The sequence below is a fragment of the Anabrus simplex genome, chromosome 10, assembly GCF_040414725.1.
Source record: "Anabrus simplex isolate iqAnaSimp1 chromosome 10, ASM4041472v1, whole genome shotgun sequence".
NCBI lineage: Eukaryota > Metazoa > Arthropoda > Insecta > Orthoptera > Tettigoniidae > Anabrus > Anabrus simplex.
Window position 1 is genome coordinate 124,341,683 of NC_090274.1, and position 18,883 is coordinate 124,360,565.

An 18,883-nucleotide genomic window follows, 5' to 3' on the forward strand; every position below is an offset into this window, starting at 1 on the left:
TAAGAGTACTCTGTATCAAGAATTCAGGTGTTTAATTGTCAAAGACATATGGAAAGCTAGGAAATATGGAGAAGTCTTTTAAAAGCAAACTGTCTGTTATTATTGTAATCTAGTATTAGGTTTTGTTTCGAAATAAGATAAGTTTACAGTTCTGCTGAAAACACTGAGGGTATTAGAAGTGTTGCACACGCATAGGAAGCAGATTAGAAGTGAAGCTAGATTGTAATACAATATTGTCACCTGTAAAAATAACATTTCTAAAGAAACGAGATACGTATCTGGTTCTCTCAGAACATTAAGGCGAGTGTTGTACAAGAATATTGTGAATGATATCAATGCGAGTAACTCTATACTAATAACTTATTACGAGTTTCAGGTATCATTACGCCAAGTACTATTGGAGATGACTATGAGATGCTGATGAATCCCAGCATGTCTTGCTAAGTTACAGTATACGGTCTCAACTGACCTGACGAAAACTGGGATAGATACGAACGGATAGTATACCAATACTGGAGGATGAGAGGTGTCTTCTTCCTGAAGCCAACGAATGATGAGTACTCAAAGTCAATGTCTTATTATCCTGCTATGTAGCTGCTTTTAAGTAGAGTAGTATGTTTTACAATGTCAAATTTGTGACATGCCAAATTACACAACCTGAAGGAAACCATTTTATTCGTCAATCATTGCCTTACGATGGGTAAGAATGTTGGAAGTTGTGTCGTGAATGATCCTGAATTATGATATATCGTACGCTATGTCGTGTGAATCTAAGCGGTCGCTAGTAAATGTTATGCAGACAGATTTAGGCATGGATAATACCCGTGTTAAGATAGTGTCATTATGAAGAAATTACAGTTTAATTTATGGTTCGAATATATATTAGAAGAAATCGGTAATAACATGTGCGTGATTTAGAGTCATCTGCGATCATATTTTTATGTTAAGCGTAGTGTTCGCGAGTGTAATTGTAATGTAATGTAATGTAATTATGATGTTGTTGCGATGATATTGTGTTAATAATGGTGTTAAAATGTATAGTCTTCGTAATGTGAAGTGCCTGAGTATATTTTTTAATGAAATGAAAATTCCTTGAGCATGACTTGTGTGTAATATGATGAGAGGTTTATTGTGACAGGGTGGTCGAAATATGAAAATGCTCAACGTTATATGGATCGTCGTGAATGTGTTATTGGGATTAAGCATTTTATAGAATGATGCGATGTAGAGGTCCTGATGAGATTTACTGTAGTGGAGATTGATTTAGTCATGCGTATGAAATTGATTTTGCTGTAATGAATGGTAATTACTTAGGCATAAGGCGATATTTACAATGACATTTCGAGAAAACTGGTAGTAAGATCGTCTAAAATATATTAAATACAGTATATGTGATTGCGCAGAATGCTGGAGTGATATAAGATCTTCACGAGTTAATGACACAACATAGTTGAGAACCATGTCACAAATAGAATGTATGATATTCATTTATATATGGTGAGTAGATTAATTTTTCTTGCTAGCTGAATTTCTTGACGCTTAGAGCTGATGTAGTTTTACAGGTTGATTTCACGGAAGACACCCGTGCTGCAGAGTCATCGTAGTTTTGAAACCATTGTAGTTGGTGATTAGCATGTTTTCAAATGTTCATTATTTAGGTGTAGATGCCGATGGAGCTCAGAATAGACCAATTTCATTTCTTATTTTCTCAATGTTATTGTTTGAAGGATTACGATGTTGTCTTATGTTATTCGATCATATTCTTGGCCTGAATGATAATTATGAGCATAGGTTACCGGTGCATTCAAGTTGTTAGATAGATTTTTAATGAATTAGGCGATGAAAACATAATAACGGGATCTTGAGACATTTATTTGAGGTCAGTGAATAGATATGCCAAGCCAACAAGAATTTATGAACTTTTTATCCATCAGATTGAAGATGAATGTGGTGAATGATGGACTTAATTAAAATTCAAGCCTTCAGCATTGTGATATGGATTTTCTTTTAATTTTTATCATTAATTTGAAGTCGTCATTGATGTTGTGAACGAAATATTGACAAGAGTCAGAAGATAAAATTGTTTCCTTTTAATTAACGTACCGGTAACATTCAATCATTTCCAACATCCATTTGTGTTGCTTTTTTTATTTTCTTAGCACTGTAGTTGTTATTTTAAATATTCTTTAGTCATTAAACGGAAAATCCTTACATGACAAGTTATATTATCGGTGTTCTCATTTGATAGTATAAGGTATGTCAATATGATAGCCCAAATTAAGACATTAATTAGCAATCGTCTTCTTACGTCAGTAGAATCAAGTTAGAGCCAACGATACGATTCTGTGACCCAACTCAATGACCTTTCACGTCCCAAAAGTGGAATCTCCTGTATTTCCGCGTGACATCGGCCGAGGTATAACTTTATCATCAAGAAACCTGAATTTAGAGATGCTGCTCCTATTTATCACGCAATTTAAAACTGGAGTGATCTGGGCGACAATGTTTTAAAAATATTTTATTTTATTTTTTTAAATCACCAAACCTATGAACAAAACTACAACTTTTGTCCCATCCCTAAGAAATTAAAGCAGCAACTGGTGCAGGCTACCAGCAAACAAATCAGCTGAAATCATAGTAAAGCATATAAAGAAGAACAGGAGGGAAGTCTTCCATTAGCAAGATATCATTGAACGCCTTCAGAAGAAACATAATGATTCAGGTCTCAAAGTTCCGGGTAGCTATTCCCAAGAGGTGAACCAAGACCTTGTCAGGCTTCAGGCCAACACAAACCTTCATCGATATCCCCAGTATCCCTATTGTTACCAGTACCTCAAGAAATATTTACACCACCACATATTAAGAATCTTTGTCACTGGGCAACATCTATTGATGGCAGACCAGGTTTTACAGAGGAGACTTTTTAAAGAAAGAAAAAGTTAGGGCTCTTTCACAATCAATCCTTGGAACTTCGATGTTTAATGAAACGGCTGTTTAGAAGAACTTGGTGCAGGACAATAAAAGTTTTGTGTCTATGTTGACTTAGGTCAGGGATATTTAGACACTGGTGAGTATGAAGTGGCCATGGAAGTATTAGGCTTCATGGTTGCAACACTGAACAGGAGCTCAAACATACAGGTGAGTGGAGGGCTCATACAAATTATCATATGGTCAGCAACTGTGATGGGATTGTGACTAATCGCCTTTAGGAATGAAGAATGTTGGACTGAATTCCCTGTGTTCTTTTCCACACCCATCAGAGTTTTAGCAATAGTCATTAACTTCCCTTGATACTACTCACAATATAAACCTTGCAATTAATTCCCTAGCAGAAAAGCAGGTTCTCAGAGATGGTAGTGATTCAGACCAAGAAAATATTATTGAGGTGAAATACCTGGAAGAACTAGGTACTATTACAGCAAGTGAAAGGCCTGCACACTGGTTATAGATTATGGAGAAAGAATTTAGAGTGGGTGAGAGAGAAGATAAACATTTCTTTACATGCATAAACCTTCAGTAATTCTGTGGCAAATACCCATAAATTTTGAAGTGATCTGGGTCTTGAAGTGTTTACTGATTGTGAAAGTACCATTCAGTATGCAATGTTCCTAAATGTTGCACTTGATTTAATAAATTCATGTCATCTTATTTGTAAGCATACCAAGGCTGCAAACAGATATTCCAATCAGGCCAAAATCTGTTCTGATATTGAAAAATGCATAAGTTATCCTAATAATATTAACTGATGGTTTGTCTCACTGTAACTCTATGAAAATAAGTGCAATGAATGGTATCATTTCTAATTTGTTAAGTGTGCAAGGTCTTGCAGAAACATATGTCTGGCAAAAGGATTCTTTACTAAGATACTTCCTCACATACAATTTAAGCCAAGATCACCTGGAATTCATCCTCTCATGTGTGAAGAACAGAGATGGATATAAAATTCTGGTCAACTCAAAGCTGCATACAGGAAGTGTCCCAATGGTCATATTGTCCGGCTCCATGGTTAAATGATTAGTGTGCTGGCATTTGGTCACAGGGGCATCAGTTTGATTCCCGGCAGGGTCAGGAATTTTAACCATAATTGGCTAACCTTGCTGACACAGGGGCTGGGTGTATGTGTCGTCTTCATCATTTCACCCTCATCAAGATGCGCAGGTTGCGTACGGGTGTCAAATTAAAAGACCTGCATCTGGTGAGCCAAACTTATCCTTGGACACTCCCAACACTAAAAGCCATAACCATTTCTTTCTTTCACTGGTCAGATCGACCCATCTTGTAATTCTAATACATGTTTTTGAAAGGTACCAGTAATGCTTGATTGAACCATGGCCTTGTACAGACAATTCAACAAGAAATTGATTCTGACACACTTGATCAAGATTAATTCACCAATTATGTAGACCTTTCTTTATATAGTGAATATGTTGATTATATTGCAAGCAGTATGTAAAATATTACGAGATAAGGATTTCATCGTGTTCTGTATTGAGATGAGTTAAGTATTAAGTTAAAAGAAGATATATGATGGTTTAACCTTTCATTACTATTAAAATAAGAAACATCATTTTTACATTCCTACTTAATTATAACTGGCACTGGTTTCGACCATTATTCTTGGTCATCATCAGCCGATCACAAATAAGTATAAAAGAAAACGCACAGGTAAATAAAATGTGAAATTTAAATAATTCCTTCAGTTGCTGTTTGTGAAGCACTAAACCACTTTGTGGAGCACTGTGTGTTGGAAATTCAATGTTATGAAGAAGTCTAGGATCAAATATGTATTTTTAGTTCTAGTTCATGAAGCACAGTGATGATCCACACGTGTCTTACTACTCTTCAAGAAGTTGCTCCGTACTACATTTACGTATTTGATCCACGACTTCTTCATAATTTTGGAACTATCAACACGCAGTGCTAATCCCTAAAGTTATATAGTGCCTCACGAACTGCAACTAAAAATATGTATTTCATCCTAGACTTCTTCATAACATTGAATTTCCAACACACATCGGTCCCTAAAGTGTTGTGGTGCTTGTTGGACAACATCTGATGGAATTTTTTTTAAATTCACATTTTGTTTACCTGTGCGACTTTTATACCTGTTAGTGATCGGCTGAAATTTCAACACACAGTGCTCCCTAAAATGTTTTAGTGCTTCACAAACAGCAACTGAAATAATTATTTAAACTTCACATTTGGTTTACCTGTGCATTTTCGTTTATATTTATTTGTGACCGACTGATGGTGACTAAGAATAATGGTCAAAACCGGTCCCAATTATAATTAAGTAGGAATATTTTTAAAAAATATTTTTTAATAGTATTGAAAGGTTGAACCATCATATATCTTATTTTAACTTGGGCTAATAGTGAACTCACCTCAATACAGAACACTATGAAATAGTTTTCTCTTAATATTTTACACACTGCTTGCAACATAATCGACATATTCACTATATAAAGAAAGGCGTTCATAATTGGTGACTATATCTTGACCAAGTCTGTCAAAATCAATTTCTTGTTGCATTGTCTGTACAAGACCAGGGTTCAATAAAACACTTCCTTTCAAAGACACATATTAGAATTAAAAGGTGCGTCGATCTGACCAGTAAAAGAAAATGAAATGATGTATGGCATTTAGTGTTGGGTGTGTCCGAGGACAAGTTCAGCTCGCCAGATGCAGGTCATTGATTTGACACCTGTAGGTGACCTGCACGTCTTGATGATAATGAAATGATGATGAAGACACCCAGCCCCAGTGTCAGTGAAATTAGCCAATTATGGTTAAAATTCCCAACACTGCCGTGAATCGAACCTGGGCCCCTGTGACCAAAGGCTGCACGTTAACCATTTAGCCATGGAGCCGGACAATATGACCATTGAGGAACTTCCTGTATGCAGCTTTGAGTTGACAAGAATTTTATATCCTTGTTCCTCACACATGAGAGGATGAATTCTAGGTGATCCCGGCTTAAACTCCATGTGAGGAGGTATCTTAGTACAGAATCGTCTCCCCAGACATATCTTTCTGCAAAACCTTGCACTCTTAACAAATCAGAAATAACATTCATTGCAGTTATTTTCTTAGAGTTACAGAGGGACGAACTCTCAGTTAACATACTATTATTAGCATAACTTATGCATTTTTCAATTTCAGTACAGATTTTGGCCTTGTTGGAATATCTGTTGGCAGCCTTGGTTTGGTTACATTTAAGATGGCATGAATTAATTAAATCCAACAGAAGATTTAGGAACATTGCAAACTAAATGCTACTTCCACAATGAGTAAACACTTCAAGACCCAGATCACTGCAAAATTTATGGGTATTAGCCACAGAATTACTGAAGGTTCATGCACCTAAGGAAATGTTTATGTTTATATTTTCTCCTTAATCTATAACCAGTGTGCAGGCCTTTCACCTAGTTCTTCCAGGTATTCCACCTCAATAATATTTTCTTGGTCTGGAGCACCACCTTTTATGAGAACCTGCTTTTCTCCTAGGGAATTAATTGCAATTTTTATATTGTGAGCAGTATCAAGGAAAGTTAATGCCTTTTGCTCAAACTCTGCAGGATGGGGAAAAGAACACTGGGAGTTCACTCCAACAACCTTCATTCCTAAGGCTTTTAGTCACAATCCCACACAGCTGCTGACTATATAATTTTCTTGTATGAGCCTGCCACTGATTGGTATTTTTGAACTACTATTCAGTGTATCAACCATAAAGTCTAATATCTCCTTAACCACTTCATACTCACCAGTGTCTAAATATCCCGGACCTAAGTCAACATGACACAAAACTGTTTATTGTCCCGCAGCAAGTTCTTCTTAACAGCCATTTCATTAAACATCTAAGTTCCGAGGGTCGATTGTGAAATAGCCCTAACTTTTCCTTTCTTTTAAAAACTCTGCCCAGTGACAAAGATTTTGAAGATGTGGTGGTGTAAAAATTTCCTGAGGGATACTGGGGATATCATCGCATGGTTGGGTTGGCCTGAAGTCTGACAAGGTCTTGGATCACCCCTTGGAAATAGCTACCGTGAACATTGAGACCTGAATCATTATGTTTCTTGTGAAGACCTTCAATGATTTCTTGGTGATGGAAGACTTTCCTCCTGTTTCTCTTTGTGTGCTTTGCTATTCCTGGTAGCCTGCACCAATTGCTGCTTTAATTTCTTAGGGATGGGACAAAACCTGTAGTCATAGGTTAGGTGATTAAAAAAATAAAATTAAAACAACGTTAAAACAATGTCACCCCGATTACTACAATTTTAAATTGCATGATAAATAGGAGCAGCAAATTGTTAGGGAAAGATAATTTAAAACTACTTAATAGTCCCCAATTTATATACTTTAATTTTAACAGGTTGCCTCTGGTGGGTTTTCGCAGTTATGTTTTATTGGCAGTGAGCCCTCTATTTTCATTGTTTGCAAATGTGAGGGAAAATAAAATGCTTAGAACCATGTCATGTTTGACAGTAGTAGCCACTGGTCATTTGATACATGTACTTAACTTCGAAGTGTGCACAGCATAAAAGACCGTATTGGGTGGGATACAGTGGGTGGGATACAATTCGTCTATTTTCATCCTCACAACCCGTTGTTGTGTTAATTCCATGGTCTTTAAAAAGGAAATCAGAAACATGATAAAATGAATAATAACTCTGTTTCACAGTACTTCCCCTGGTCGAACATTAAAATGGGTTTAATATCAAACAGGAATTGCAAAAGCAGTAACACTTAGTTAAAACAAAAGGTATCCTTGGATTAGTTACAGTGATTAGGGCAGCCGTATGCTGAACATAGGGCTGGCATTCTTGAGACAACAGTCTGAACTTTTGCTTCTCAATTCATATGAAGTCCTGTCACAATGAACAATATATCTATATAGAGCAAGTGGCCACGCGGTTAGGGTCATACACCTGTGAGCTTATATTCGGGAAATAGTGGATCGAACCCAGTGTTGGCAGCCCTGAAGATGGTTTTCCGTGGTTTCCCATAGGTTATCTACAAAGGTTATGGTTCATGTTGTTTAGGGCTTTTGACTTCCTTACGGGGTGGCCTGCCCTAGTCCATTTCTGGTGAGATACTGTGTGCTCAATGCCTGTTGTCTTCTGGTTTGGCCCAGAACAAGTTCGTCACTTGTATTTCAGGTCTCAGTCTCATCCTTAGCTCTTACGATATGAAAGTGTCTGAGATGTGAGGAGTATGGGTCACGCCATTCCTAATACTGCCAGATCCTATAGGAAAAGGTCTAAAATAGCTGGCCTGTGTGTACAGTTCAGTGAATGTGAGAGACTGGTATGTAACAGCACTGTCTGGCTGGAAGAGCAAAGGTATGGGAAACTACCTTACACAATGTGAAGTTTTAAAAATTCTGTCAGATGCTGTCTAAGAAGCACTAAAACACTTTATGGAGCACTGTGTATTGGAAATTCAATGTTATGAAGAAGTCTAGGATCAAATATGTATTTTTAGTTGCAGTTCGTGAGGCACTATATAACTTTAGGGATCAGCACTGCGTGTTGATACTCCCAAAATTATAAAGAAATCATAGATCAAATACGTAAATGTAGTACGGAGCAAGTTCTTGAATAGAAAGACATATGTGCAGAACGGCACTGCCATTATTTGAATTGCACATTTTATTTACCTGTGCATTATCTTTTATACTTATTTCGTGATTGGCAGGAATAACGGTCGAAACTGGTACCAATTATAATTAAGTAGGAATGTAAAATTTATATTTCTTATTTTAATATCATACATCGTCTTTTAACTTAATAGTGTGCAAATATACCACTAAATCAATTAAATATGTGCAGTATTTGCATCTTTTGCAGTGTTAAATAATACCTATCAGCTTCATATCCATACTGGCAGTACTGAATTATACACCTACAAGACTTTACTACAACCTCCTAATCAACACTAACTTCCGGGTAACTTCACTGATAACTTCAGGCCAATCTACCAATAGGGAAAATCATGGACACTGCACTAATGCAATTCGTATCTTGTATTGAATATGAGGATCCAATAGAGTCCTATAAAGGTATAATTAACTTGTAGTGCACAAGCACTGACACATGTGGATTGGTGCAGTGTAATGAGTCTACATGAAACACATCCTTGTCTTATCATCACGGTTGAGATGCACAGTACGGAAGATATGACACATTCATTGTTCTTTGCCTCACTGCTTAGACAGGCATGTTGTTCTATAGGTGTCAGTTCAAAAAATCTGCTACAGGCCACAATTATTATTATTATTATTATTATTATTATTATTATCATCAATATTCTGAATGGCTAAATTAAGATGAGAAAGACCATTCCTTGAAAACTTTGTTTCATTCTTATTCCAATAGCAAGACTCTTCCTTAATGGGGCTGACTGATCAAAAATCACCATCAAGGAGGTGAACTAAAAGTGAACTAACACTCAAATCAGGTAGCATTTTTGTATATCATGTAATAAGGCAATAAACTGATGATTGTATGTAAGAATGCATGTAGTATTTTGTACTGCATAAAGAACAGAGAAATCTTCCAGATAACTTCAGACCATGCTGCCAATAGTGGCAAACATGGACACCGCGCTAACGCAATTGTTATCCATGAGCACATTACGAAATGTCCTGTTAAAGGAATGGATACATACATACATACATACATATTCATTACAAACCATTATTCCTTTTGGTGTTCAGTCTGCAACCCTCTCTGAATGTACAAATCACCACAAGAATCCCCTATTTCTAACTAGTTCCATGTTTCTTATCTTTAAATCATTAGAAACTGAGTCTAATCATCATCGCCTTGGTCTCCTTGTATTCCTCTTACCCTCCATGACCGACTCCATCATTCTCCTAGGTAACCTATCCTGCTCCATTCGCCTCACATTACCCCACCACGATTCGCTCATGACCACAGCTCTAAATCCATTGAGTTCCTTTATATCTTCATAACATGTACCCTCCTGCCATTGTTCCCACCTGTTTTTACCAGCAAACATTCATGCTACTTTCATGTCTGTTACTTCTAAGTTGCAAATAAGTTATATTGCGCCCACCGAGCTTTCACTCCCGTACAGCAAAGTAGGTCTGAAAAAACACCTATGTAAAGATAGTTTCGTCCAGGAACTGACTTCAATATTCCAGAATACTGTTGATTGCAACTGTGAGCAGACTGAATTAGCTTGATTCAAGTTCACTTACTATACTACCAGCCTGGGAGTACACACATCCTAAATATTTTAAATTATCTACCTGTTCCAACTTCGTATCCCCAATCTGTGGATATCTTACCTACTGACATCAATTTAGTCTTAGCAAAGCTAACATTCATACCATACTCATTGCACCTATTTTCAAGTTCCAAGGCTTTAGGCAACACCTGCCATTAACATATGCCAGGTGGCTCACTACTTTTTCACCTTACTGAATCCCTTCCTGCCAATTTATACCTTATAGCATATGATCTATGTAGAGTACGAACAACAAAGATTTTTCAAAATTCTGGCAAATATAGAAAATCTGATCCTGACAGTCCCGTTATGGTCTGATACCACACTGCTTTTCATCCTACTTCCTCTGAACTACTGACCTTACCTCCCTTCCAAGATGCCAGTAAACATCTTGCCTGGCATACTTGATTATTAAGATACCTTGATAATTGTTGCAATCCTTCTTCTTTGCTTGCTTATAGGTAGGTGCAAATACAGCTTTCATCCAATCTGAAGGTACCTTACTAACACTCCATGATAATCTTATTTTATGAAGGCATTTCAACCCGTCCTTCCCAATATACTTCACCATGTCAGGTCTAATTTCATTTATTCCTGCTGCTTTACCACAATGGAGTTTATCTACCATCCTTTCCAATTCCTTAAGAATAATTTCACCAACATCATTGCCTTCTTGACACAAGAGTTGAGAAACAATAGGGATTGCAATTAATATATGACACAGCAATTTTGCAGAAAAAGGACTGTGTTCTATATTCGTGAGAATTAATTTGATGAGTGTGATGCTGTACTGCCAGAATGGGCTAAAGATTTTATTGTTGAAGAGAGACATTATGAAGGGTCTAGAGGTAAAAGTTACATTCTACCTCATCGGGGTGTATTTAGGGACAGTGCGACGATGTGAATTAGGCCCATATTCAACGTATCCAGTAAAAGGAAAAGGGAGTTGTCACTGAATGACTGCATGACAAAGGTCCAAACTTAATTGAACTTATTCCCTCTGTTCTGTTCAGGTTGAGAGGCCAGTGGGTGATAGAATATTACATGTTGGCACTCACATGTTACTGCTGAACTTACATGAAATATTTTCGGTTATACAAGGACGAAGGATAGGCCAGATCATGCTGTCAAGGTGTGCAAGATGAAAAATGGCACAAAGCTAAGAAGGTGGATGCTGATTCTGGAACTCTACCAGAAAACAGAACAAAAGATGCTCTTGATACTGAAAGTAAAGAGGAAGGGGTGGATTATGCTCTTTAGATTTGCTGTGTATAGAGCAGTGCACTTGGAACTGGGCATCAATTTCATAATGAATGAATTTTTACTGAGTTTTTGACAGTTCATCACTCGATGAGAAAGACCAAAAGTGTTTACAAAAACAATGGAACAAATTTCACTGTTACAGATAATTTGTTTTGAAGTGTCAACTAAAACCACACAGAAAAATAATCCACAATGCAGCAGGCTGGTGTGTTGGTTGGTGGCAAATTCTGATTCAGATAGTAAAGAGAAATTTGAGATGTGTCCTTGGGACAGCTACACTGTGTTGCGAAGAGATGATGACAATACTGTGCGAGTGTGATGCCGTCGTTAATTCCCGTCCTCTTACCTAGTTGCCTGAGAAGCACGATGATCTCCTCCAACTTTCAACTTCAAGTATTTTGCAAGACGATGTCTGCTTGGCAATACTAGATCTAGATCAACTGGATTCTGTGAACTTATCAAGGAGATTTTGATTTTTACTACAGCTGCAACAAGATTTTGAGAAGAGACCTAAGTCAGTTGATCCTGATGCAGAATAAGATGTCTATAAACACTGGAGAAGGGGATGTGGTGCTGGTTGCAGCTGATGGGAAGAACTGGATCGACTGGCCATTAACATGGGTGCTGGGAGTGTATCGTGCGAAAGAGTTTGAAGATTTGTGTAGTTGAAAACATTGTCAGGTGAGGTGACTACTCCACATCAGTGATTTCTGCAACTGCGAAGGAGAATGCTGACGACTGTCCCAGTAGCTTTCACTCTCATGAACAGTCTGACTCATCACTCCTCAGAGTGGTATTATGACAGCACGTCTACTGCTTCATTTGAATATAAAAACTGATTAAATCTAAGTAATTTACAAGAAATGTGAAGTTCCTCTGAGGTAGAAAGAAAGTTTCTCACAGGCTCTGTGCTTTAGGAATTAAGACTGTAAGGCAGCCTGAAAAGATATCTCCCTCATGAATCCTCCTATCAAAATAGTGTGAATGAGCAGAAAGTTTTACAAATAGATTTCCAGTGAGGTTGGTAGATTTCAAATACAGTTGGCCACGTACATTATTGGGAGTGTAAAATCACTGTTTCAGTCTTCACATAAATCCCCATTCAATTCACAGATGTTAAAATAATACTGAACCTAAAAACTATCCATGGATAAGAAGACTCTAAATGTGTGTTCAAATACATCCGGTAGTTTTTCAGTAACAAGAGCTCAAACGACAACAAAAATAAAGGCAAGACCCCCTAAGCTAAAAAATATTTAGGGATCATTACTACACTTGAAATGGATAATTAAAAGAGAATGCTGCCAAAATAATCAATATACAGATACACAGTTGTTACAAATTTTTCATATAGATTACAGTCATTACTATTACAGTTATTACTATTGCAGTCATTACTAATATGCATGGATTATCAGTCCATGGACTAGAATGATGCAGCTTTCCATGTCAATTTATCCTGTTCTACGAGCCTGTTTTTCTCTAAGTAGTGCAGTGTTTTCCCTAGACATTTTGTCAGCAAGGTACCAGGAATGAGTGGCTAGGTGCGGAATACTGTGCACTATAATGGATATGAAAAATTGTCATTTATTCCCCTCATGGCATTCATATTAACAGACGGGTAACAGTAACTGCAATATATAAATATTTTAGTATTTTTAAACTGAATAAAACAACAGAGGATTTTGAACTTCTTGTGTTCTACTTCTCATTCATAATCACTCAATACCAGGGATTACTATTCCATTGCTGTGGAGTTCCATACAGGTTTGTGACATCATTCAAAACCACTAAACATTTAAACTCCGATGTAATTATACTGAAAATGATGATTGATCATTCAACTTAACAGTTTTTCAGTATGTAATTAGTGCATAACTAGGTTATGTTAGCTGGGTGGTCTGTAACCATGCCACGGCACTTCACCCATGAAGAGGTCTTAGAGATAGCTCAGTAGTTGAACTAATATTTACTACAATTCTTTTATCACATGAACATAAACCTCTAGACTTGATCCCAATCTAAATTAATGAAATCCTGCAGGAATTTGTTTCTCAAAAGGTAACAATCAGAAGGTTGTTATAACATTCCTTCAGTTGTGCTAGATTTCACAGAACATTAATAAAGCTGGCCCAGTGGTTTAGGGGGCAACGCATCCACCTGTCAACTGGCAGCCCCAGATTCGATTCCCAGCTGGGTTAGGGGTTTTTATTTGTACAATCAATATCCCTGGCCTGGGGACTGGGTGCTTGTGTCATCCTTACCTCACATTGAACACTGTACACTTCCTCCATTCCAATTATGCACAGGTTCATATCACATGTTGCAAGAAGGGGCAAAAGATCTCTATAGGTCAATGGCCCGAACAAAGAGTATTAAGAAAATATAATAAATAAAGTTGTTGCAGTACCTACAGCCACACAATCAGGTTAGGTGATACCAGTGTTGTAATATCATGGAAGAAAAGGAGGTGGTCTACTCTTTTGCCATTAATTGGTTTTTCAGTGCAGTTTAAGGTGAATTTTCATTTCAATGGAGTACCTCAAAATCTCATTATCCACATGAGAGCTGTAAATTCCTTCCCTAACAGGGAATAATTATTCTTCTCTTCTAGATTTTTCCCTCTGTGCAATCTCAAAAGCAACACTTTAGGAAGCCTTAAGAGTATTGTGACAGTGGAAAATCCAATTATCAAGGTTGACCATCAATGTTACAAAATCTTTTCAATCAGGAGAAAAGATGAGTAAAAATCAATATTGAGCAATGTCCCCATATAAACGTTAATTTAAATCTGTTGGTGCCAAAGAGGACAATATAGAATTATCAATATTGCATTAATGGACTCAATACCTTCATGATTTTAGGCAAAAAAGAAGCAACCAGTCACAATCAGTAATTTTATCATAAACAGTACGGTAACCTAAATGTCACCGTAGTAGTTTTACCTAATGAGAAAAATGTCTGTACCACTGATAGGATCCAGAATCAGCACTATGTTTCAGGTACTCATTACTCAAACTCATTGGAAATCTCACTGGGGCCTTGTAGGTAAGATAAAGAGGCTCATTCTTTACAGAATATGACTTGTTCAGTTAATTTACACTGAAAATAATCAGTGTGGGGAAAAATAATGAATACAAGGTTCCAATACCAACAACTATCCAATATTTCCAATAACAATGAATGACATCCAGCATCCACTACGGGTGACGATTTGGTCTGCGCAGTCAATATATAATCAGTTTCTAATATTGTACAATTATTTCACTAGTACATGTTTCGAGAGACACAACTCACTTCATCAGCGATTTCTACAACACAAATCAATATTCCCCACACTTTATGGTCTAACATAATTCATCTACACAAAAGACATCATCAATATATACTATTATTTATAACACATACACACATAATGACCATTTTTTATAATGTTTGTCGTAATGGAACACTTTAGAAATTTTTTTTGCTATTGGCTTCACATCGCACTGGCACAGATAGGTCTTATGGCGATAATGGGATAGGAAAGGGCTAGGAGTTGGAAGGAAGCGGCCATGGCCTTAATTAAGGTACAACCCCAGCATTCTCCTGGTATGAAAATGGAAAATCACAGAAAACCATCTTCAGGAATCCGACAGTGAGATTCAAACCCATTATCTCTTAGATGCAAGCACACAGCCGTGCGCCCCTAACCGCAGGGCCAATTCGCCCGGTTTAAAACATTTATAGAAAGTTCAACTGGTTATTCATATGTTATGTAACACTTTAAAACAGGTATTAAAATGTAAGATTGTTTCCTTACAAAAATCGATCAGTGATAAAATATTTCTTGCTACTGTTTTTTCTGTTGCCCACTTAAACGTAGGCCTATTAAAAATTAACTTTTTTTTTTGCTAGTTGTTTTACGTCGCACCGACACAGATAGGTCTTATGGCGACGATGGGAGAGGAAAGGGCTAGGAGTGGGAAGGAAGCGGCCGTGGCCTTAATTAAGGTACAGCTCCAGCATTTGCCTGGTGTGAAAATGGGAAACCACGAAAAACCATTTTCAGGGCTGCCAACAGTGGGGTTCGAACCTACTATCTCCCGAATACTGGATACTGGCCGCACTTAAGCGACTGCAGCTATCGAGCTCGGTAAAAAAATTAATTATCATACTGCCAAAGTTTATATTTTTGCCTTGTTATTCTCAGAACACTTTTTAGAATGAACTGGTTTACCATTGAATTATTTCACTTCCTAAGAAATAAAAGTGTAATTCATTATATCATGTCAGATGGAACCTTTCTATGTTGGTGTAGGGCTGGAATTATTATTAGCTCTTCTTACTGTAAATTATCAAAGCGTACGAAGACTACCCGCTCACCAGCCTAACACTTATTGATTCTATGTCATGCAAACTAGCCTTAAAGGTTCTGAAACACTAAGATGACAGAAATTGTTCCTGCAAGAGGCTAATGTATTTGAGCACCTTTAATACAATCAGGATGGTAAAGGATTAAATATGCCAAGTTGAAACCAGCAGGTGAGCCATCCACAACCTGAGCTACTCAGACTGCCATTTTTCCTGACATAAGCTACAAAGCAAAGAGAGATGAAGAGAAACCCACTTCTTCAGCTTTCAGAACATGCTGTGCCAAATAAAAGGTGCATACATGTAAATTCTGCTTTTATTTAATCATAAAAAATATACTTAGTCAATCTGAGATCAGTAAACAAATATATATGTGCCTTTTAGAACAGACAGCAAGATACTCATGTATCTCCTGAACATCAGATAAAGGTAGAGTTATGTAACCAGTTGAACTCAGATGACTGCTAAAGGTTTAATTGTAATCACTATAAAGTTACCTGGAATTATACTTACGCATGAAGTATTTGAAGTTTCCTCTAAGCAAATTGGTTCCTCTTTTATCTTTACTTCCAAGTCCATTTTAAATAGCGTGAGAAGGTTTAGACGGTTTTGGGATGTAGATGATCTCCACAGACCTTGCACAGAAACATGAGCAACAAACACTATTATTGCTATATTGTAGTCAAGTCTGTAGTTTTAGGTGACTGTTGATATTGTGTTCATAGACACAGGACCTCCAGTTTTACCTGGAAAATGAACCTCAAAGGATAAACATTTTCACTGAAAGAACATCCCACACCCACACAATGGGATTAACTTGCACACCCCTTATGTAGAGAGTGTGGCTATGCAACTTGCATATCGCCCACTACACTGGGAGTCTAATGACTGGTTTGATGAACCTACCTTCCATTTTATGACTTGTTTACATCACATTGACCAAGATAGGACTTAAGGCATTATGGCTAGGAATGGGAAGCAAGTAACTGTGGCCTTGAGTAAGGTAGAGTCCCAGCATTTCTTTGGTGTGAAAATGGGAAAACACAGAAAACTGCCTCTAGAGCTGCGACTTCCTTCACACTCGTAATCTATAATCTTCATTTCCGTATTGACGAATTGCACAATTAAAAATAGGAGAGGATTTCCTCCAATCAATACTTATTTATTGCATATATTAAACTACAGGACCGGTTTCAACCTCATATACAAGGTCATCTTCAGCTGAACCATACATATTTATATAATGAAGCTTTGATTAAGATTGTGTTGTTAAAGGAATGCTATATGATGATGATGTACATTTAGTCACATACAAATGGGGCACGTCTTAGCGTGAACTGGCGGATATGTCATTCTGTACAATATTGCAACTGTATGTCTAAAATATTATGTTGAAGGTCTTAAAATTAGCGTATAAAATATGTCTTTACTTAAACATAAACTAACTTAGTTTAAGTAAAGACATATTTTATACACTAATTTTAAGACCTTCAACATAATATTTTAGACATACAGTTGCAATATTGTACAGAATGACATATTCGCCAGTTCATGCTAAGACGTGCCCCATCTGTATGTGACTAAATGTACATCATCATCATATAGCATTCCTTTAACAACACAATCTTAATCAAAGCTTCATTATATAAATATGTATGGTTCAGCTGAAGATGACCTTGTATATGAGGTCGAAACCAGTCCTGTAGTTTAATATATGCAATAAATAAGTATTGATTGGTGGAAATCCTCTCCTATTTTTAATTATTCCTTCACACTCCTCGCCCTTTTCTATCCCATCATTATCATAAGTCTTATCTGTGTCATTGCAACGTAAAGACAAAAGTAACAAAAAAACAAAGAAATACTACAAACAAACATTCAAACTATTCATTTCTTGCTGAATTTGCAGGGCAAGTGATACACTTTTAGCCACTGTGAAGACACAATCCCCGCGCCCTGCCCCCCGCTAGCTCTATTTTGTACTGCTCAATATAAACCTCACTCTCTCTACACTAGAGTCTAGCGGTGATTCAGACACAATATAAAATTTGAAAGTCACCATTAGGAATGTTCTGATATAGTACATTCATTTTTGTTTTCAATCCACAAACACTCGGATGGAAAGTGGAGAGCCCAGTCTTATTCATAACACTTACAAATTATGTAAATCATCCTGGATGTTAAAAACAATTGGGGGTAATCCCTGTGCCTTATGTATTTTAATAAGCCAGTTTCTTATACAGATATAGCCTTAGTTTGTCTCTCGACGTACAGTAATCACCTGGGCTAGCAGCCGCTTTAACAGCTACCATACAACAAGTTGTATTCAGTAGCAGTTTAGCCAGATTCCTTACTGATAAAACAAATTACTTGACAGAGGATAGCCAGGTATTCATTGGCAACTTTATCCAAAAAGTTGCAACCATTATTGATTATGCTACAATATATACTGTATGTCCATTACAACAAACAGTTTCGAACTGGTTATGAACTCCTTTGTTACAACAGTCCCGAACTGGCTATAAACTACTATGTTACAACCAAACATTCCGAACTGGCTATGAACACCTTCAATATTATCTTAATGAGCATACATGAATCAGAATGCTTCCAGAACTGACTGTTAATAATGGTTTGATGGAATCAGTAAATGGTATTTGTGAACTGTATCAATGCCATCTACGAATTGTTACAAAACATTAAACAAAGGATGATGGAAGAGCTCACTATTCCAATGAGAAGTACTGCATTTAGTTACACCATTTACTGGTCGAATCAAATGTGCATGTATACAACATGCAGTCTCTGGTATTCAACGCGCATTGGCTCCTGAAATGGTTCTGAATTTAGTTAGAACAGCATAAATTCAGAACTCACAGTTCAGAAGCAGTTCTGAATTTCTTTTTAAACAGCATGTACACTGGCACCAAAAAAGTATTGGCACAGACACCTTTTGGCACATAACACAATTGTATAAATATTAGGAACATTGTATGTGTACCACTAACCCTGT

At 36.9% G+C, this 18,883-nt stretch overlaps 1 protein-coding gene across 1 annotated transcript in view; it reads right to left on the minus strand.

The window, feature by feature from the left end:
• Positions 1-16,478, minus strand: part of LOC137502364 (uncharacterized) — a 38,156-nt gene extending 21,678 nt beyond the window's left edge. The window contains exon 1 of the mRNA XM_068229376.1: positions 16,384-16,478. Coding sequence (XP_068085477.1) covers positions 16,384-16,449 — 66 coding nt within the window. The 5' untranslated portion in view covers positions 16,450-16,478. The remainder of the gene's footprint in view (positions 1-16,383) is intronic.
• Between the last annotated feature and the right edge of the window lie 2,405 nt (positions 16,479-18,883).